Source organism: Salvelinus alpinus, chromosome 1 (genome assembly GCF_045679555.1).
Source record: "Salvelinus alpinus chromosome 1, SLU_Salpinus.1, whole genome shotgun sequence".
In the NCBI taxonomy this organism is placed as follows: Eukaryota; Metazoa; Chordata; class Actinopteri; order Salmoniformes; family Salmonidae; genus Salvelinus; species Salvelinus alpinus.
Genome location: NC_092086.1, coordinates 33,335,363 through 33,358,314, shown reverse-complemented (window position 1 = coordinate 33,358,314; position 22,952 = coordinate 33,335,363). Strand labels below are relative to the sequence as shown.

At 44.0% G+C, this 22,952-nt stretch overlaps 1 protein-coding gene across 13 annotated transcripts in view; it reads right to left on the bottom strand.

Moving 5' to 3' along the window:
- Positions 1-20,728, bottom strand: part of cacna1aa (calcium channel, voltage-dependent, P/Q type, alpha 1A subunit, a) — a 174,699-nt gene extending 153,971 nt beyond the window's left edge. For 10 of the 13 annotated variants that reach the window (XM_071397563.1, XM_071397627.1, XM_071397601.1 and 7 more), the window contains exon 1: positions 18,885-20,721. In XM_071397563.1, coding sequence (XP_071253664.1) covers positions 18,885-19,179 — 295 coding nt within the window. In that variant the 5' untranslated portion in view covers positions 19,180-20,721. Of the gene's footprint in view, positions 1-18,884 lie in introns of all 13 variants that reach the window. The other 3 variants (XM_071397673.1, XM_071397663.1, XM_071397572.1) reach the window with 3 other exon arrangements.
- Between the last annotated feature and the right edge of the window lie 2,224 nt (positions 20,729-22,952).

Below are 22,952 nucleotides of genomic sequence, written 5' to 3'. Positions count from 1 at the left end.
GGTAGTGAAAGTGAAGGGTACAGACAGAGAGAGAGGAGGGGTAGTGAAAGTGAAGGGTACAGACAGAGAGAGAGGAGGGGTAATGAAAGTGAAGGGTACAGACAGAGAGAGAGGAGGGGGTAGTGAAAGTGAAGGGTACAGACAGAGAGAGAGGAGGGGTAGTGAAAGTGAAGGGTACAGACAGAGAGAGAGGAGGGGTAATGAAAGTGAAGGGTACAGACAGAGAGAGAGGAGGGGGTAGTGAAAGTGAAGGGTACAGACAGAGAGAGAGGAGGGGGTAGTGAAAGTGAAGGGTACAGACAGAGAGAGAGGAGGGGGTAGTGAAAGTGAAGGGTACAGACAGAGAGAGAGGAGGGGGTAATGAAAGTGAAGGGTACAGACAGAGAGAGAGAGGAGGGGGTAATGAAAGTGAAGGGTACAGACAGAGAGAGAGGAGGGGGTAATAAAGGTGAAGGGTACAGACAGAGAGAGAGGAGGGGGTAGTGAAAGTGAAGGGTACAGACAGAGAGAGAGAGGAGGGGGTAGTGAAAGTGAAGGGTACAGACAGAGAGAGAGAGGAGGGGGTAGTGAAAGTGAAGGGTACAGACAGAGAGAGAGAGAGGAGGGGGTAGTGAAAGTGAAGGGTACAGACAGAGAGAGAGAGGGAGAAAGAGAGAGAGAGTAGCATTACCTATCTAAACATGATATACACTGGTATTTGGTATTTGGTATTTTATTAGGATCCCCATTAACTGTTAGCAGCTACTCTTCCTGGGGTTCACACAAAACATGAAACATAATACAGAATGACATCATACAGAACATCAATAGACAAGAACAGCTCAAGGACAGAACTACATACTGTCACGTCTGCTCCCGCTCTTCCCTCCCCCTGGCGCTTGAGGGCGCCAGAATGCCTTGCATCACTCACTCCTGCCATCCATCACGTACACCTGCCTTTCCTTGTCACGCGCATCAGCGTTATTGGACTCACCTGGACTCTCTTATTACCTGTTCATTTCCTCCCCTATATGTGTCAGTTCCCCAGCTCTGTTCCCTGCTTCTGCATTGATTGTTTTTCTGTTTGCTAAGCTGTTTATGTCTCGTTCCATGTCCGTGATTTATTAAATGTTACTCCCCGTACCTGCTTCGTCTCTCCAGCGTCATCCTTGTGATAGGTCGTGACACATACATTAAGAACGCCTTCCTAATATTGAGTTGCACCCCCTTTTGTCCTCAGAACAGCCTCATAGGGGCATGAACTCCACAAGGTATCGGAAGCTTTGCACAGGGATTCTGGCTCATGTTGACACAAATGCTTCACACAGTTGCGTCAAGTTAGAAAATCCAGCAGCGTTGCAGTTCATGACACACTCAAACCAGTGCGCCTGGCCCCTACAACCATACCACGTTCAAAGGCACTTACATTTTTGTCTTGCCTGTTCACCCTCTGAGTGCCACACATACACAATCTATGTCTCAATTGTCTCAAGGCTTAAAAATCCTTATTTAACTTGTCTCCTCCCCTTCATCTACACTGATTGAAGTGGATTTAACAGGTGACAACAATACGGGATCATAGCTTTAATCTGGAATCACCTGGTCAGTCTGTCATGGAAAGAGTTCCTAATGTTTTGTACACTCAGTACATTCCCCAGTGCATTCGGAAAGTATTCAGGCCCCTTCCCTTTTTCCACATTTTGATACGTTACATCCTTATTCTAAAATGTATTAAATAAAAAAAAGTGTCATCAATCTACACACAATACTCCATAATGACAAAGTGCAAACAGGTTTTTAGAAATGTTTGCAAATGTATAACAAATAAAAAACAGAAATACCATATTTACATAAGTATTCACAGCCTTTTCTATGAGACACAAAATTGAGCTCAGGTGCATCCTTGTCACGCTCTGACCTTAGATATCTATGTTTTCTTTATATTTTGGTTAGGTCAGGGTGTGACGAGGGTGGGTACGCTAGTTTTTGTATTGTCTAGGGGTTTTGTAAGTCTAGGGTATGTAGGTCTAGGTGATGTGTATGTTTATGGTGGCCTGATATGGTTCCCAATCAGAGGCAGCTGTTTGTCGTTGTCTCTGATTGGGGATCATGTTTAGGTAGCCATTTTCCCTTTTGTGTTCGTGGGTTCTTGTCTATGTGTAGTTGTCTGTCAGCACTTGTTTATATAGCTTCACGGTTCGTTTTGTTATTTTGTTAGTTTGTTCAGTGTTCATTCTTTTAAATAAATAAGAATGTACGCATACCACGCTGCGCCTTGGTCTCCTCCTATTGACGGCCGTGACAATCCTGCTTCCATTGATCATCCGTCAGATGTTTCTACAGTTTGATTTGAGTCCACCTGGGGTAAACACAGTTGATTGGACATGATTGGAAAGGCACACACCTGTCTAAATAAGGTCCAACAGTTGACAGTGCATGTCAGAGCAAAAACCAAGCCATGAGGTCGGAGGAATTGACTGTAGAGATCCTAGACAGAATTGTGTTTAGGCACAGATCTGTGGAAGGGTACCAAAAATGTCTGCAGCATTGAAGGTCCCCAAGAAGACAGTGGCCTCCATCGTTCTTGGAACCACCAAGACTCTTCCTTGAGCTGGCAACCCGGCCAAACTGAGCAATCAGGGGAGAAGGGCCTTGGTCAGGGAGGAGACCAATAACCCAATGGTCACTCTGACAGAGCTCCAGAGTTCCTCTGTGGAGTTGGGAGAACCTTCCAGAAGGACAACAATCTCTGCAGCACTCCACCAATCAGGCATTTATGTTAGAGTGGCCAGACGGATGCCACTCCTTAGTAAAAGTCACATGACAGGCAGCTTGGAGTTCGCCAAAAGGCACCTAAAGGAATCCTAGACCATGAGAAACAAGATTCTCTGTTCTGATGAAACCAAGATTGAACTCTTTGGCCTGAATGCCAAGCGTCACTCTGGAGGTGGCAGCATCATGCAAGAGGGATGTTTTTCAGTGGCAGTGACAGGAAGACAGGATTGAGGGAAAGATGAACGGAGCAAAGCACAGAGTGATCCTTGATGAAAACCTGCTCCAGAGCGCTCAGGACCTCAGACGGGGGCAAAGATTCAACTTCTAACAGGACAACGACCCTAAGTACACATCCAAGACAACACAGGAGGAGTGGCTTCAGGACAAGTCTCTGAATGTCCATGAGTGGCCCAGCCAGAGCCCAGACTTGAACCTGATCGAACATCTCTGGAGAGACCTGAAAATAGCTGTGCAGCAACGCACCAAACCTGACAGAACTTGAGAGGATATGCAAGGAAGAATGGGAGAAACTCCCCAAATACAGGTGTGCCAAGCTTGTAGCATCATACCCAAGAAGACTCGAGGCTGTAATCGCAGCCAAAGGTGCTTCAACAAAGTACTGAGTAAAGGGTCTGTAAATGTGATATTTCAGTATTTTATTTGTAATACATTTGCAAAAATGTTTTTAAAAAACTGTCATTATGGGTATTGTGTGTATTGGGGGGGGAAATTATTTTATCCATTTTAAAATAAGGCTGTAATGTAATAAAATATGTAAAAAGTCAACGGGTCTGAATACTTTCCGAATGCACTGTATATCCACGCTACAGATACTCATTACATGGGTGGGCCTGGCTAAGCTATAGCCAGGTCAAAGTAGCCTGGTATTCAGACTAGGGGAATTTCCATTTCTAATGGATAATAAAGGCTGTGACGGTGATGGAATTTTGGATGACGGTTATTGGTCAGACAAAATAACCGTGGTCATCGTAATAACTGTTCGAATAGCAAAAATTATTTTAAAAAACAATATTATATATACAGTATATATTTATTTTTTTAAGATGCACATTTTCTTCAGTCAGCTGCTCGTTTTACAAAATTAAATAAGCAAATATGTAAACTGCGGATATAACCAAGTCAACCCGCCCTGCGGATATAACCAAGTCAACCCGCCCTGAGGATATAACCAAGTCAACCCGCCCTGCGGATATAACCAGGTCAACCCGCCCTGCGGATATAACCAAGTCGCTCTGGATAAGAGCGTCTGCTAAATGACTTAAATGTAAATGTAAATGTAACCAAGTCAACCCGCCCTGCGGATATAACCAGGTCAACCCGCCCTGCGGATATAACCAAGTCAACCCGCCCTGCGGATATAACCAAGTCAACCCGCCCTGCGGATATAACCAAGTCAACCCGCCCTGCGGATATAACCAGGTCAACCCGCCCTGCGGATATAACCAGGTCAACCCGCCCTGCGGATATAACCAAGTCAACCCGCCCTGCGGATATAACCAAGTCAACCCGCCCTGCGGATATAACCAGGTCAACCCGCCCTGCGGATATAACCAAGTCAACCCGCCCTGCGGTTATAACCAAGTCAACCCGCCCTGCGGATATAACCAAGTCAACCCGCCCTGCGGATATAACCAAGTTAACCCGCCCTGCGGATATAACCAAGTCAACCCGCCCTGCGGATATAACCAAGTCAACCCGCCCTGCGGATATAACCAAGTCAACCCGCCCTGCGGATATAACCAAGTCAACCCGCCCTGCGGATATAACCAGGTCAACCCGCCCTGCGGATATAACCAAGTCAACCCGCCCTGCGGATATAACCAAGTCAACCCGCCCTGCGGATATAACCAAGTCAACCCGCCCTGCGGATATAACCAAGTCAACCCGCCCTGCGGATATAACCAAGTTAACCCGCCCTGCGGATATAACCAAGTCAACCCGCCCTGCGGATATAACCAAGTCAACCCGCCCTGCGGATATAACCAGGTCAACCCGCCCTGCGGATATAACCAAGTCAACCCGCCCTGCGGATATAACCAAGTCAACCCGCCCTGCGGATATAACCAGGTCAACCCGCCCTGCGGATATAACCAGGTCAACCCGCCCTGCGGATATAACCAGGTCAACCCGCCCTGCGGATATAACCAGGTCAACCCGCCCTGCGGATATAACCAGGTCAACCCGCCCTGCGGATATAACCAAGTCAACCCGCCCTGCGGATATAACCAGGTCAACCCGCCCTGCGGATATAACCAGGTCAACCCGCCCTGCGGATATAACCAGGTCAACCCGCCCTGCGGATATAACCAGGTCAACCCGCCCTGCGGATATAACCAGGTCAACCCGCCCTGCGGATATAACCAGGTCAACCCGCCCTGCGGATATAACCAAGTCAACCCGCCCTGCGGATATAACCAAGTCAACCCGCCCTGCGGATATAACCAGGTCAACCCGCCCTGCGGATATAACCAAGTCAACCCGCCCTGCGGATATAACCAGGTCAACCCGCCCTGCGGATATAACCAGGTCAACCCGCCCTGCGGATATAACCAAGTCAACCCGCCCTGCGGATATAACCAAGTCAACCCGCCCTGCGGATATAACCAAGTCAACCCGCCCTGCGGATATAACCAAGTCAACCCGCCCTGCGGATATAACCAAGTCAACCCGCCCTGCGGATATAACCAAGTCAACCCGCCCTGCGGATATAACCAGGTCAACCCGCCCTGCGGATATAACCAAGTCAACCCGCCCTGCGGATATAACCAGGTCAACCCGCCCTGCGGATATAACCAAGTCAACCCGCGCATCATTATCGGGGACAACTGTAATATTTTGGTAACACTTTATGTTAAGGGACCTAATGAACAATGTATAAGGCATTTATATATTGTGTGTTCACCATTTATTATTCATTACTCCCGCATATATAAACCATTTACTAATCATTACATAAAGATGTGGTCTTGGATCTTAAGAACAACCAATTCGTAAAATATTGAATGAATTGGATTCGTAACATTTCATACGAATTGCCCAAAAAATGTCATTAATAATAATAACAAAAATAAAATTGCAGACGTAGTAAAAGAATGGATGACATAGTACTGAAAAAACGGGGATGGTTTTGGCTCATGAGCACCACTTTCCAAACTACTGGCTGAAACTGTACAAAAGTCCCTAATCTAAAGTAAGCGCTATTTATACTTTATTAATACTTTAGAAATGTTTTGAGTGAGCAGTGTAATTTCTCACAAAAAGATGGGTTTGCCATTGGAAGACATTCCAGCAGTACCTGTTAAAAGAATAAGCACACAATACAGGATGTTTAATGACATATACAAAATAATTAGCTTACTAACATTTGCAAATGTGGGAGTAATGATTAATATATGGTGAACACACAATTTATAAGTGCCTTATAAATGGTTTATTAGGTACCCTTAAAATGAAGTTTAACCGAATTTTAAGCTAACCCTTCCCCTATTTTCCTAACCTTAAACTAATTCACCTAGCATGTTATGTAAATTCTCCTAACCTTCGTTGTTAGTTCTCCTAACCAGCAAAGTAAATTCTCCTTGAAATTCTCCTTTGTTGTTATGGTGCAATAAGCAGCCAGGGCTCAGGAAAATACTTGTTGTATTTATTTAGTTATTTATTTTTGAAGGCAAATCATACTCAATTAACTTTTTGTTATTGTTGATGTCATTGACATTGTTGTTATAGACATTTTTATTCTGATACGCATTATTTTTGTACTATACTCTAGTTCATTGAGTATGATTTGCCCTCATAAATAAATAAGTAAATAAATACGGCAAATAGATAGAGCTGTAACAACCTCCAACATGTATGATAAGTTAGGTCTTCCAAATAGTATGATATTGCATAACCGGGTAAGATACTCTACGTCCTCTAATTCGTATGATATTGTACGACTGCTATTCCATTCATAATGTAACCTAATATAGCATAACATATCATACTAAATGGAGGGAAACAAATGTGCATACCAAATCTTACAAATTGCCCTGAGGCCAGGTTGGTAAGCTACACATGTGATCACAAGGCCTGGGCTTGGGCCACGGTATCTCCCTGCAGCACATCACTTCTCTAACCAACTCTCCAACCTCTACACCCGGTCCTTTCAGTTCCAAATTCCTGGTGATCAATAATTGATCTATGAATGCAATTGATGGATTGGCTGGGGAGACCTGGTTCAGTCTGATTACAGAGAGAAAAGGGAAACCAAAAGATGATGTGGTGCTGGAAGACTGGAGCTGTTGACCCCTGACCCCTGCACAAAAAAAAACTTTCTAACAACTGCACCGCTGTGCTTCATTACTGCATGATCCTGGGGGGACGCCGTGTGTGCAGGCTTTTGTCCCAACCCAGCACTAACACACCTGATTCAATTACGCAAGTTCTTGGTGGTTACAATTTGTCTGCAATTGATTGAAGTCAAATCCACTGAGTCAAATCCACTGGGACACAAACGCACGCACACACACACACATACACACACACATACACACACGCACTCCTTTCTCTAATCCTCTCAAATGCAGATGTAGAGGCTGGAGAAGTTGAACCAGCTGGACACACTTCACCTGGCTTTCCAGATACTTCCATCTTGTGTGTGTATCAGTTGCACCACAGTTTGTCCCCGAGCAAAGTGTCAACTCTCTCCATCCAGGACAAGCTGCTGTTCAAATCAAACACACTTCTGTAAAGCCATTATATCTGCTATTGATTAGAACAAGGACAAAATGTTATAATAACAGGTCATATAACAATGACTAAGCTGAAACCCCAGGAGACTGATAGCCCCACCTGGCTGAGGTCTGGAAACAGTAGATACACCCAACCAAGGGCACCAAACACAAGACTACAGTATAAGGCATCCTGAGATAAACACATAAGCACAGTTAGCATTGGAGCCTAAGTCAAATGCGCTCACAATTGTCCCATTGACTTCAATGTAGGATTTACACAAAAGGTGCACTTATCTCAATTTAGGATTGGGCCTATAAGCTACAAACAGCAGTAGGAAAAATACACAAGCTTTGACAGATGTAACACCCTTTATTGACCTATAACCACGTCTCAGTAGAGTTGAAAATGCGATGGAAAGACATTGAACTTTCGTTTTTATTCGGTACATGAAAACGTAAGCGAAAAAGTACATTCTGTGTGCACTACGTCATCACGCACTTATTGTTGTCCGCAACAAGTCTGTTTGGTGGAAACACAACACTGGTGGGAAAATTTCCTTCATGCAGATTTTTTTTCGATTCTCATGAAAATCTCTCGCCAATCGGATGGAAACCTAGCTAATGACACAGAATATTCAGATTTCACACCAAGTTATAGGCAGAATCAAATCAAATGTTATTTGTTACATGATTCATAAACAACAGGTGTAAACTAACAGTGAAATGGTTACTTATGGGTCATTTTCCAACAATCCAGAGTTAAAGATTAAAAAATATATAATAATTGAAATAAAATTGAAATCCTAACCTCAGATACGTTACTCAACGTAACTCACAAACTTGAGTCATATGGAATATGACTGTGGTTAGAACTGTTCATAGGTCAGTTTCAACCTGCCAGATAACCTGAGCTGGCCTGTAAATACTGATCCTGGTTCAGTTTTAGCATGTTGTTGTATGTGAGAGTAGAGAGTAGAGCCTTCCCATGGGGAATCATAATATGGATCAATTCACACATCTGTTACCAGACAGTAGACAGTAGTCAGTGATATGAGGCAATCAGAGTGGGCCTGGGAGGCACACACACACACACACACAGATGGACAAAACATTAAAAACACCTTCCTAATATTGAGTTGGATCCCCCGTTTTGCCCTCAGAACAGCCTCAATTCGTCGGAACATGGACTCTACAAGGTGTCGAAAGCTTTCCACAGGGATGCTGCCCATGTCGACTCCAATGCTTCCCACAGATGTGTCAAGTTGTCTGGATGTCCTTTGGGTGGTGGACCATTCTTGATACACACAGGAAACTGTTGAGCGTGAAAAACCCAGCAGCGTTATGAAGGCACTTACATCTTCTGTCTTGCCCATTCACCCTCTGAATGGCTCACACACACAATCCATGTCTCATTTGTCTCAAGGCTTAAAAATCCTTCTTTAACCTGTCTCCTCCCCTTCATGCACACTGATTGAAGTGGATTAAACAAGTGACATCAATAAGTTATCATAGCTTTCACCTGAATTTATCTGGTCAGTCTATGTCATGGAAAGAGTAGGTGTTCCTAATGTTTTGTAAACTCAGTGTGGGCCTGGCAAAGGTATAGTCAGGTCAGAGTAGGCTGGTTTCCATTTCTTATGGATAATTAAGGCTGTAACGGTCATGGAATTTTGGATGACGGTTACTGGTCAGCCAAAATAACCGTGGTCATTGTAATAACCATTAGAATAACAAAATTATAATAAAAACAATAATATATGTTTTGTACACTCAGTGTATAGCGCCTACACAAACACACACATACACACACCCACTCAGGAGGAAGAAACACTATGGAATAGGAAAGAAGAAGAGGAGGAGGTAAAGAGAGAGTGATGATAGGAAGGGAGGAGAGGAGGAGGTATAGAGAGAGTGATGATAGGAAGGAAGAAGAGGAGGAGGTATAGAGAGAGTGATGATAGGAAGGAAGAAGAGGAGGAGGTATAGAGAGAGTGATGATAGGAAGGGAGGAGAGGAGGAGGTATAGAGAGAGTGATGATAGGAAGGTAGAAGAGGAGGAGGTAAAGAGAGAGTGATGATAGGAAGGTAGAAGAGGAGGAGGTAAAGAGAGAGTGATGATTGGAAGGTAGAAGAGGAGGAGGTAAAGAGAGAGTGATGATTGGAAGGTAGAAGAGGAGGAGGTATAGAGAGAGTGATGATAGGAAGGTAGAAGAGGAGGAGGTAAAGAGAGAGTGATGATTGGAAGGTAGAAGAGGAGGAGGTAAAGAGAGAGTGATGATAGGAAGGAAGAAGAGGAGGAGGTAAAGAGAGAGTGATGATAGGAAGGTAGAAGAGGAGGAGGTATAGAGAGAGTGATGATTGGAAGGTAGAAGAGGAGGAGGTAAAGAGAGAGTGATGATAGGAAGGGAGGAGAGGAGGAGGTATAGAGAGAGTGATGATAGGAAGGAAGAAGAGGAGGAGGTATAGAGAGAGTGATGATAGGAAGGAAGAAGAGGAGGAGATATAGAGAGAGTGATGATAGGAAGGAAGGAGAGGAGGAGGTATAGAGAGAGTGATGATAGGAAGGAAGAAGAGGAGGAGGTAAAGAGAGAGTGATGATAGGAAGGAAGGAGAGGAGGAGGTAAAGAGAGAGTGATGATAGGAAGGAAGAAGAGGAGGAGGTAAAGAGAGAGTGATGGATTGGAAGGAAGAAGAGGGAGAAGTATAGAGAGAGTGATGGATTGGATGTGAGTAAGAGAAAGGAAGTACAGGTAAAGGAACATGAGAGGAAAATATAAAACTTCACATCCTATCAGTCAGCATGCAGAGAGAGGGAGAGGGGGAGTAAGAGAGGGAGCGAGAGAGGATAATAGTAGCATTACTTTTTGTGGTAAAACCCCAAAAGTGTGTGTGCATGTCTGTGATCTGCAGTGGTATCTTGGTCTTAGCTCATACAGCTCTTTCTTATCTTTCTCCCGCTCCATTTTAAATGATTTAGACACAGACAGGCAGTTTAGCTCCCCGCCTCTCTCTTTCTATCTCTCTCTCTCTTTTTTTTGTTCTCTCTCTTTCTCTCTCTCTCTTTTGCTCTCTCTCTGTCACTCTCTATCTTTCAGTCTCTACCGTCTCAATCTACCTCTTTCCTCTTCCTCTTTGTCTCTCTCCTCCTCTCTCTTCCCCTCTCAGTCTCTCCTCCTTCTTCCTGATACTGCAGTGAGTATGAACAGAGGAGGACAACACTCCACTCATTTCCTCTCCTCCTCCATTTCTCATGCTACCTGTCCTCCCCTCCTCCTCACACCCGGCCTATGAAGAGAACAGAAACACTCCTCTCTCCAAGTTAGTCTGCCAATCTGGTGGGATAACCCCAACTCCAGTAGAGACACACACAGCCAACATCTCAAATTTGGGCTCATCAGACCAAAGGACAGATTTCCACCGGTCTAATGTCCATTACACGTGTTTCTTGGCCCAAGCAAGTCTCTTCTTATTGGTGTCCTTTAACAGTGGTTTCTTTGCAGCAATTTGACAATGAAGGCCTGATTCACGCAGTCTCCTCTTAACAGTTGATGTTGAGATGTATCTGTTACTTGAACTCTGTGAAGCATTTATTTGGGCTGCAATCTGAGGTGCCATTAACGCTAATGAACTTATCCTCTGCAGCAGAGGTAACTCTGGGTCTTCCATTCCTGTGGCGGTCCTCATGAGAGCCAGTTTCATCATAGCGCTTGATGGTTTTTGTGACTGCACTTGAAGAAACTTTCAAACTGCTTGAAATTTTCCAGATTTACTGACCTTCATGTCTTAAAGCAATGCTGGACTGTCGTTTCTGGTTGCTTATTTGAGCTGTTCTTGCCATAATATGGACTTGGTCTTTTACCAAATAGGGCTATCTTCTGTATACCACCCCTACCTTGTCACAACACAACTGATTGGCTCAAATGCATTAAGAAGGAAATGAATTCCACAAATGTACTTTTAACAAGGCACACCTGTTAATTGAAATGCATTCCAGGTGACTACCTCATGAAGCTGGTTGAGAGAATACCAAGAGTGTGCAAAGCTGTCATCAAGGCAAAGGGTGTGTACTTTGAAGAATCTCAAATTGTAAATGTTTTGTTTGTTTAACACTTTTTTGGTTACTACATGATTCCATATGTGTTATTTCATGGTTTTGACATCTTCACTATTATTCTAAAATGTAGAAAATAGCAATATCATGAGAATCATGAGAATCACAATACATATAGAATCATGAGAATCACAATACATATAGAATCATGAGAATCACAATACATATAGAATCATGAGAATCACAATACATATAGAATCATGAGAATCACAATACATATAGAATCAAGAGAATCACAATACATATAGAATCATGAGAATCACAATACATATAGAATCGTGAGAATCACAGTACATATAGAATCATGAGAATCACAATACATATAGAATCGTGAGAATCACAGTACATATAGAATCATGAGAATCACAATACATATAGAATCGTGAGAATCACAATACATATAGAATCATGAGAATCAAAATACATATAGAATCATGAGAATCACAATACATATAGAATCATGAGAATCACAGTACATATAGAATCATGAGAATCACAGTACATATAGAATCATGAGAATCACAGTACATATAGAATCATGAGAATCACAATACATATAGAATCAAGAGAATCACAATACATATAGAATCAAGAGAATCACAATACATATAGAATCAAGAGAATCACAATACATATAGAATCATGAGAATCACAATACATATAGAATCATGAGAATCACAATACATATAGAATCGTGAGTATCACAATACATATAGAATCATGAGAATCACAATACATATAGAATCAAGAGAATCACAATACATATAGAATCATGAGAATCACAATACATATAGAATCATGAGAATCACAATACATATAGAATCATGAGAATCACAATACATATAGAATCGTGAGTATCACAATACATATAGAATCAAGAGAATCCCAATACATATAGAATCATGAGAATCACAATACATATAGAATCATGAGAATCACAATACATATAGAATCATGAGAATCACAATACATGTAGAATCAAGAGAATCACAATACATATAGAATCATGAGAATCACAAAACATATAGAATCGTGAGAATCACAGTACATATAGAATCATGAGAATCACAATACATATAGAATCGTGAGAATCACAGTACATATAGAATCATGAGAATCACAATACATATAGAATCGTGAGAATCACAATACATATAGAATCATGAGAATCAAAATACATATAGAATCATGAGAATCACAATACATATAGAATCATGAGAATCACAGTACATATAGAATCATGAGAATCACAGTACATATAGAATCATGAGAATCACAATACGTATAGAATCAAGAGAATCACAATACATATAGAATCAAGAGAATCACAATACATATAGAATCAAGAGAATCACAATACATATAGAATCAAGAGAATCACAATACATATAGAATCATGAGAATCACAATACATATAGAATCATGAGAATCACAATACATATAGAATCGTGAATATCACAATACATATAGAATCAAGAGAATCACAATACATATAGAATCATGAGAATCACAATACATATAGAATCAAGAGAATCACAATACATATAGAATCATGAGAATCACAATACATATAGAATCATGAGAATCACAATACATATAGAATCATGAGAATCACAATACATATAGAATCAAGAGAATCAAAATACATATAGAATCATGAGAATCACAATACATATAGAATCATGAGAATCACAATACATATAGAATCAAGAGAATCACAATACATATAGAATCGTGAGAATCGGAACACATAATGGTATCACCACTTAAGTATGGTGATAATATCATATCGTGAGGTCCCTGGTAATTCCCAGCACTAATACACAGTAGAACCCATAGTATCTGTATGTGGAACAGGTCGTGAAGTTAGCAGCAGCAGATAGCAGCGAGGGAGAGAAAGGCCAATAAATAATTTAGATTCTGTAGATTGAATGTAGATCCCTGATTCCACACAGCAAAGAAAACACTGGGGTTTAACAATACTGGGCTGTCTCTCGTTCTCTCTGCCTCTCTATCTCTCTAAATCTCCTTTTTCTTTATCCATTTGCCCTTGCTTTTTCTGGGCTTTCTCCCTCTCTCATTTGTGATGGTAGGATTTCCATCCCAGTGTTATGTGATGTGATGTACAGAGTAACAGTCAAAATCCACAAATACCACGGAATATCCTGGGCTTTAGTACATAGATACATAAATAAATACAAGCAAGTATGAAAAGAAGCACACACACAAAGGGTGACGTCCTTACCTCCCTCAGTGCCGCATCCCTTGGGGAGTTAGTGTATGAGCTAGTATATCACACAGGTTAGGGCTAGGGGAGGGGTTATAGGTTAGAGGTCAAGGGGTCATGACAGTTGATCTGGGACAAAGCAGAGCATCTGAGGTAATAGGAGAGACAGTTATGAGAGAGACAGAATGTGCTATTCATTCAAAACTGTTTACTGATTTTCCAGGGTGAGACAAAAAAAGTCACCCTCTTTCACTGCTGCATGAGCATATGTGTGAACGACCATACTGCCGGCTTTCGGTTTGTTTCACATAGTTACTTTGACCTAAACCCTTATCTTATGGATAACATGAGTCAAATGGGTACAGTGAACAAGGTGCCACTGGGACCTTTGTGCTGTCTTACTGGTAGTGACCACATATGTCCCCATAGGAGAACCCTTTCAATAACCCTTTTTGGTTCCAGGTAGAACCCTTTACACAGAGGGCTCTACATGGAACCCAAAAAGAGTTCTACCTGAAACCAAAAAGGGTTCTTCTTTATGGAACAAAAAAGGGTACCCCTATGGGGATAGCCGAAGAACCGTTTTGGAACCTTTTCTCTAAGAGTGTACAGTACATCTATAAAATCATCTACTGAAACATTCAACTGAATCATATTGAATACTTCATCTATATAATAAGCTGCTAATGAGTCATCTACTGAATGATACTGAATCATAAATGTGTAGAATCAACTAATGAATCATCTCTCTCCTCCAAGTATAAGAACATAGTGTATGTGTGTTGCCTTAAATGATTAAATTCACAGATGAATTTACACCTGGGGAATCAGGTGGCTATCGTCACATACACATCACACATACAGTACCAGTCAAAAGTTTGGACGCACCTACTCATTCAAGGGTTTCTCCTTATTTTACTATTTTCTACAGTGTAGAATAATAGTGAAGACATCAAAACTATGAAATAACACATATGGAATCATGTAGTAACCAAAAAAGTGTTAAACAAATCAAAATATATTCTACATTTGAGATTCTTCAAAGTAGCCACCCTTTGCTTTGATGACAACTTTGGACACTTTTGGCATTCTCTCAACCAGCTTCATGAGGTAGCTACCTGGAATGCATTTCAATTAACAGGTGTGCCTTGTTAAAAGTTACTTTGTGGAGTTTCTTTCCTTCTTAATGCGTTTGAGCCAATCAGTTGTGTTGTGACAAGGTAGGGGTGGTATACAGAAGATAGCCCTATTTGGTAAAAGACCAAGTCCATATTATGGCAAGAACAGCTCAAATAAGCAACCAGAAACGACAGTCCAGCATTGCTTTAAGACATGAAGGTCAGTCAATCTGGAAAAGTTCAAGAACTTTGAGAGTTTGTGTGTGTGTGTGTGTGTGTGTGTGTGTGTGTGTGTGTGTGTGTGTGTGTGTGTGTGTGTGTGTGTGTGTGTGTGTGTGTGTGTGTGTGTGTGTGTGTGTGTGTGTGTGTGTGTGTGTGTGTGTGTGTGTGTGTGTGTGTGTGTGTGTGTGTGTGTGTGTGTGTGTGTGTGTGTGTGTGTGTGAGGGTGGAGGGGGGGGGGGCATGAGAGATAAGGGAGTAACTAAGGAAACAGGAGAAGGAGTGAGATTTAAAGGGATAGGGTGATAGATGAGGAGAGAGATAGAGGAGGAGGGAGATAGAGGAGGAGGGAGATAAAGGGAGACTGAGAGGAAGATAGGAAATATAAGAGAAGGTAGATAGAGGAGGAGGGAGAGGAGGCAGAGAGAGAGGGAGAGAGAGAGAGAGAGAGAGAGATAGAGGGAGAGAAGGCGATGATAGAGGAATGGAGGGGAGAGAGAAAAGCAGGAGAGAGAGATGTAGGAAGAGAGGGAGATGTGGAGAAGAAGAGAGAAAGGGTGATAGAGGAAGAAGATGAGACACTGCTAAACTATTACGATGAACACACTTAGATCAACATCCAGCATGTTCAAACAAAACCAGAGAGGACAAAACCATCTGAACTAGGTAGGTGTGTGCGGCTGTGGAAGAGACAATGTCCACAATCCAACACATTCAATACATATTCAAAATCCCTTTCTCAAAGCGGTACAGAGGCAAGCTCACGCACACGCTCATACAGTACATGTATTGGAAATATTTTACACACATCTGTGTTCAATCTCTATTCAAACAATTGAACAGATACGATTCAAAAGCCTTAAAACTATCTCGACCATTTGCCAGAGCAGCAGGCCAATTAGAGTGTATCATTTCTGACCCATCACTACAGATCAATGCAATCATTATTCTACGTTCCTCTCTCGTCCTGACAGCCTCACAGCTTCCAACAGGAGAACAGACATTGCCCAAATCACTCCTCGTTTCTCCCAAAATGGTGCTACGGTAGCACTAAGACTGAAGGATGGGGTTAAAAACAAACAAAAGATAACTGTTGTAAGGTGCATTGTGTCTGTAAAAATGTATAAAGTGGAAGTAGAAGCCTAAGTGTTGTTGTCCATTAGTTTACTCCAATTAGGAGAGGGATGGTAGGGTTAGGGGAAAATAATAAAGGAAAATATATTTTTTTAAATAAAAAATAACACTAAGACTGGCAGTATAGTAGCAGACACTGTAGGTCCAGTGTGCCACACATACAGATAGGCACAGTGGGCACACACATACAGATAGGCACAGTGGGCACACATACAGGTGGGCACAGTGGGCACACATACAGATGGGCACAGTGGGCACACATACAGATGGGCACAGTGGGCACACATACAGATGGGCACAGTGGGCACACATACAGATGGGCACAGTGGGCACACACATACAGATGGGCACACACATACAGATAGGTACAGTGGGCACACACACACATATAGGCACAGTGGGCACACACACACATATAGGCACAGTGGGCACACACACACATATAGGCACAGTGGGCACACACACACATATAGGCACAGTGGGCACACACACACATATAGGCACAGTGGGCACACACATACAGATGGGCACAGTGGGCACACACACACATATAGGCACAGTGGGCACACATACAGATGGGCACAGTGGGCACACACATACAGATGGGCACAGTGGGCACACACATACAGATGGGCACAGTGGGCACACACATACAGATAGGCACAGTGGGCACACACACACATATAGGCACAGTGGGCACACACACACATATAGGCACAGTGGGCACACACACACATATAGGCACAGTGGGCACACACACACATATAGGCACAGTGGGCACACACATACAGATGGGCACAGTGGGCACACACATACAGATAGGCACAGTGGGCACACATACAGATGGGCACAGTGGGCACACATACAGATAGGCACAGTGGGCACACATACAGATGGGCACAGTGGGCACACATACAGATAGACACAGTGGGCACACATACAGATGGGCACAGTGGGCACACATACAGATAGGCACAGTGGGCACACACATGCAGATGGGCACAGTGGGCACACACACACATATAGGCACAGTGGGCACACACATACAGATGGGCACAGTGGGCACACATACAGATAGGCACAGTGGGCACACACATACAGATGGGCACAGTGGTCACACACATACAGATGGGCACAGTGGGCACACACATACAGATGGGCACAGTGGGCACACACATACAGATAGGCACAGTGGGCACACACACACATATAGGCACAGTGGGCACACACACACATATAGGCACAGTGGGCACACACACACATATAGGCACAGTGGGCACACACACACATATAGGCACAGTGGGCACACACACACATATAGGCACAGTGGGCACACACATACAGATGGGCACAGTGGGCACACACACACATATAGGCACAGTGGGCACACACACACATATAGGCACAGTGGGCACACACACACATATAGGCACAGTGGGCACACACATACAGATGGGCACAGTGGGCACACACATACAGATAGGCACAGTGGGCACACATACAGATGGGCACAGTGGGCACACATACAGATAGGCACAGTGGGCACACATACAGATGGGCACAGTGGGCACACATACAGATAGACACAGTGGGCACACATACAGATGGGCACAGTGGGCACACATACAGATAGGCACAGTGGGCACACATACAGATGGGCACAGTGGGCACACATACAGATAGGCACAGGGGGCACACACATACAGATGGGCACAGTGGGCACACATACAGATAGGCACAGTGGGCACACACATACAGATGGGCACAGTGGTCACACACATACAGATGGGCACAGTGGGCACACACATACAGATGGGCACAGTGGGCACACACATACACATACAGTCAGGGGCAGTTGTGTCTGGCCTGACACACACATGCACGCACACAAGCACACACAGAGAGAAAACACATGCAGGCACACACACAAACAGTCAGGGGGAAACACGGACACACAGACAAGACACACACACACACACAGAGAAAACACATGCAGGCACACACACAAACAGTCAGGGGGAAACACGGACACACAGACAAGACACACACACACACAGGTAGTCAGGCACACACACATACACTCCAACACACCACAGGCATGATCCGTCAATGAAAACATAGAGATATGTGTGCTGATAAGGACAAGGCCCAGTTCACTCCATTCTCTCAGTCTAAGCAGAAATGGTGGCTGTATAATCTCTCCCTCCCTCCTTGCCTTCCCCTTCACTGTTTTCCCTGAGCTGAGACTGAACATGCTGACATCAGCAACCAGCAACTCTGCACTACAAACATCTCTCTCTCTCTCTCTCTCTCTCTCTCTCTCTCTCTCTCTCTCTCTCTCTCTCTATCTCTCTCTCTCTCTGAGTGTTGTTGTCTAGTAGGCTATGTTGTCGTCATTACATGCTCACACTAGCCTAATGATGCCCTACCTGAATGGCTAATGGTAGAGTCACATAGATAGGTCACATCATTAGATCATCTTCCTATTAGGATAATAACATTGCAAGTACAGTGAGCCTACCTGATATTCGGGGTTTAGCACTGATGTTATGTTACACAGTGATGAGAAACATGTAAAGGATATGGCCATTCTGTAATCTTTTTGGCGTATTTTCTCACAAAGTTATCCTCGCTGAAGATGAACAGCGAGCGGTTGACGGTGAAGCAGTTCTGACGCACCGGGATGGGGTTGTACAAGGCCATGGTCCGGGCTCTCTGCGCCATGGACTGCTTGTAGACCCGCTGGCCCCCGGGGCCTCCAGGCGGGCCGCCCTGCCGGCTGCCGCCGCGGCCAGGGCCTCCAGGTCCATGCCCATGCCCTGGCCCATGGCCGTGGCCGCCGCCATACCTGGACGGCATCTCGTTTTCGAACCGCGCCATTCTCTGGACACCAAATCTTTACAAAGCAGCTGTAGCTGAGAAGGAGGCGAATGCTCAGCACGACCACACAACATTACATCCCATCTGCCTGAGGACTGCTCATACACACAACTGTTTTATTCTGCTTCTTCCACCTGCATAGGGGGAGAGTTGCGGGGACGGTAGCCTATATGGTGCTGCCTTTACAAGATGAAGACGCCATGTAGGCTTTGGTCTCTGTCGGTGCGTTAGTGCTAATGGTCAAGTGCGGGTGTAAAAAAATGCAACGTGGGTGGGGGTGGGCTGGATAGCTTGGCTTGTTGCACGACTATCAGTGCAGTAGGCTTCACAATTCCTCTTCAGTTCGTTTTTAGATGTCCAAAAAAGAAGAGCAAGGCTCTTTGGGGATATTGGGGATATCAGATTGGGGACATTCCAAGATGAGTTAGTATAAATGTTTCATGTTCTTCATGGCTGCTCTATCGTCTTATCCCGAACCATTTCCACGGTGCGACAGGCTCGTCAGAAGCCTCTTGTGCTTCGCTTGAAGATATAATGTTGAATTGTCATCATGACCACAGCACAATATTAAAATAAATCAGATTATCAAAATAAAAAAATAAGAAAATAAATCCACCAAGTTTTTCCCCTCAACCGGGCATGTTGGTCGTGGTTGCCATGGTACGTTTCAGACACCAAAAATTTTGGGAAAAAAGAGCTAAAATCTATGATTATTTATTTATTTTGTAACATCCGCAATGTTTGGTACACTGGCTAATTTGTCTCCCACCACCTCACAGTCGCTTTACACGCGCGCAAAGATGAACTGGCATCCTTATACACGAAAAGGATAAATGTGACATTTGTTGATTTTTCTTATTTGCATTCAATAATCATCTTTAATTGAAATCCGTCGTGGTTTGTAATATAATGTAGGCTAATATTAGCGCTGAATCGCATTTCTCTTAACAATTAAATGATGTCCCCCTCGACACAATGATCATATTCTCTCCATCACCTGCACAGCCGTCCATTCATACGTGGTCTCATCCGAGGAGGGGACATTTGGACGCGGGCAACATCACCATAGCGGAGTGGGGAGCATCCGCCACCGCTCCGGTGTCTTGCCACCAGTCATCGTGATCTCCACAAGCGGGTCGAGCGCAGTGCAGAAGCCGTGAAAGTCGAACACCAACCCCGCCCCGCAGAGTACCTCTGCCCGCTGGAAAGAAACAGTGTCCTGCCCGTCCTCTTTCTCTCCTTCGTGAACAAGTGCGCTCCACGGCCTCCTCGGCTATCCGTCCAGCGTCCCTTAGGGGAGGGAAAGATGGAAGGATGGATGGATGGAGAGGGAGGAAATAGCACCCCTTTTTCTGTAGAAATAGTAGAAATGACTAGAAATGTAAAAAGAAAGAGAGATCAGAACACGAAATTGTCTCCGTCCAGATCAGCCAGTATTTTGGACTATAGGCTACTAAGCGACTAGAGCCGATCACTTCAGCGCTGAATGCCTGAAAAAATCTCTGTCCCGAAACCTGTGTGTGTAGACAATGTGTGTGTTGCCGCCAGGCGCTGCAGCACATGACGCACACAGCCCCCACTCACAGACTCGCTCCCCTTCGTTCAAGTTCCAGACCCGTGCACGGCGAGGTGAGCCCTGATTTCTTTAGGAGCTATAGCCATATGCCCAGCCCTGGATTCATGATGCCTGTCCCTGTCATACACACATTCTAGCACACATCAATGGAAAAAATAATGCGTAAAATACCTCTGTGGTGAAAGAGATCCTCGGGGGGGAGTGTGAGAGTGTGGGGGGTCGAGATGGATGATTATGTTTGTTTTTATTGCTATTTCATGAACGACCTGGTAACTATGTCAAGGTCAGCCTTGTGTGTGAGCTATGTGTGTTTTGGTGAGGGAGGAAGAGGTTGGTGGGGGGGGGGGGGGGGGTGCATCTCTCCTGGCGTGTGTAGCTCGCACGAGGGGATACATCTGCACCCCCTGGCGTGAGACAGCGAGCGAGTGTGCGTGCACGTGCGCGCGTCTCGGGGGAGATGTGTGGCATCCTGTGTGTGTGTGTGTGTGTGTGTGTGTGCGAGTGCGAGTGCGAGGAAGGAGAGAGAGAGAGCTCGCGCGCGCGCGTTAGGGAACGTGCAGAGAGAAACGTCGACAGGCTATTCTTAGCTGCAGACATTTGGAAATTAATGGACGAAGTTCTCCCTCTCCCGTCTTTTGCTCTTCCTCTACTGTCTCTCTCGCTCTTCCACCCCCATTCCTCTCTCTCTCTCTCTGGATCCGAGCCGGTGCTAGTGCTCTTCCCTCTCCCTCTCTCCTCAGTCCGGCATGCATGTCACTAATGCTCAAGGTGCCGCCGTCCCTAATGTCCCTCGTCCATTGCCATTGCCGGGCATTCTGAAATCAAATGCACAACTCAGGCTACATGATGTGCAAATGAAATGGAGTCTATATATGCCTAAAAAGACCCTGTGACTATATGAATGAATACGACTTTGTATTTGTGGTTTCTACTTTCTGCTCTTCGTGTTGTGTTGGTGCTGGTCTTTTTGAGAACCGAACGGAAGTGGCGTAGCAGCCCTCCAAGCCTCGGTCCAGTGTGATCTATCATAGGTTTTAATTGATTGCCGCCCGATATAGCAGCAGCTTTGAATGGTAAATGATCAAGAGGACATGGACTTAAGGGCGACCTGCGAATTAGTCCATATTTGGAGTCATCATCTGGTCAATATACAAACTTGATGGTGAGACAACGTTCCTGTAGGAGAAAGAAGACGACAGATATCGGCGCGACCTTAACTGTTATCGCTTATTGGGTATAACATGAAGCGTGGATCAATGTTTTCTTCAGATGTGCCTTCAGCGGTGAGAGTGACCCACTGTCAAGATCTAGGTCTAATAAGGTCGTCTCTATACACTGTACACTGTCATTTATTTTGTGGAAACCCGTTTCTAGAACCATTTGAGTAACCCAACTCAAAGTATTGCAGTGTTCAAATCTTAAAGTAATGAAGTGACATCACCACCCATATGGTTATCTTTTAAAGTTGGAAATACTTAACTGTTTTGTGTTCTATTAACTTATTTGCGTTATGTATTCTTAACTAGAACGATTGAAGTTACTTGAATATGAGTATTTGTTGTAGTGGACATAACAATTTAGGGTCCCTTCAATTAACCTTCATTAGTAAGTGTTTTCAAGTGTAAGTACTAAGTAGTTGTGATTAGTCATTTTCAGTGGTCGTGTCTTCATGTTTAACATTGTTTTATGTATTTGATGATTTCTCATTATAATCCACCTTAGCAGTCATTGTTGAGCACAGTGCTCATCCCTCTAGCAGTAACTGGAGGTATAGCTGTAACCAGTCATTGTTGAGCACAGTGCTCATCCCTCTAGCAGTACCTGGAGGTATAGCTGTAACCAGTCATTGTTGAGCACAGTGCTCATCCCTCTAGCAGTAACTGGAGGTATAGCTGTAACCAGTCATTGCTGAGCACAGTGCTCATTCCTCTAGCAGTAACTGGAGGTATAGCTGTAACCAGTCATTGTTGAGCACAGTGCTCATTCCTCTAGCAGTAACTGGAGGTATAGCTGTAACCAGTCATTGTTGAGCACAGTGCTCATTCCTCTAGCAGTAACTGGGGGTAGAGCTGTAACCAGTCATTGTTGAGCACAGTGCTCATTCCTCTATCAGTAACTGGGGGTAGAGCTGTAACCAGTCATTGTTGAGCACAGTGCTCATTCCTCTAGCAGTAACTGGAGGTATAGCTGTAACCAG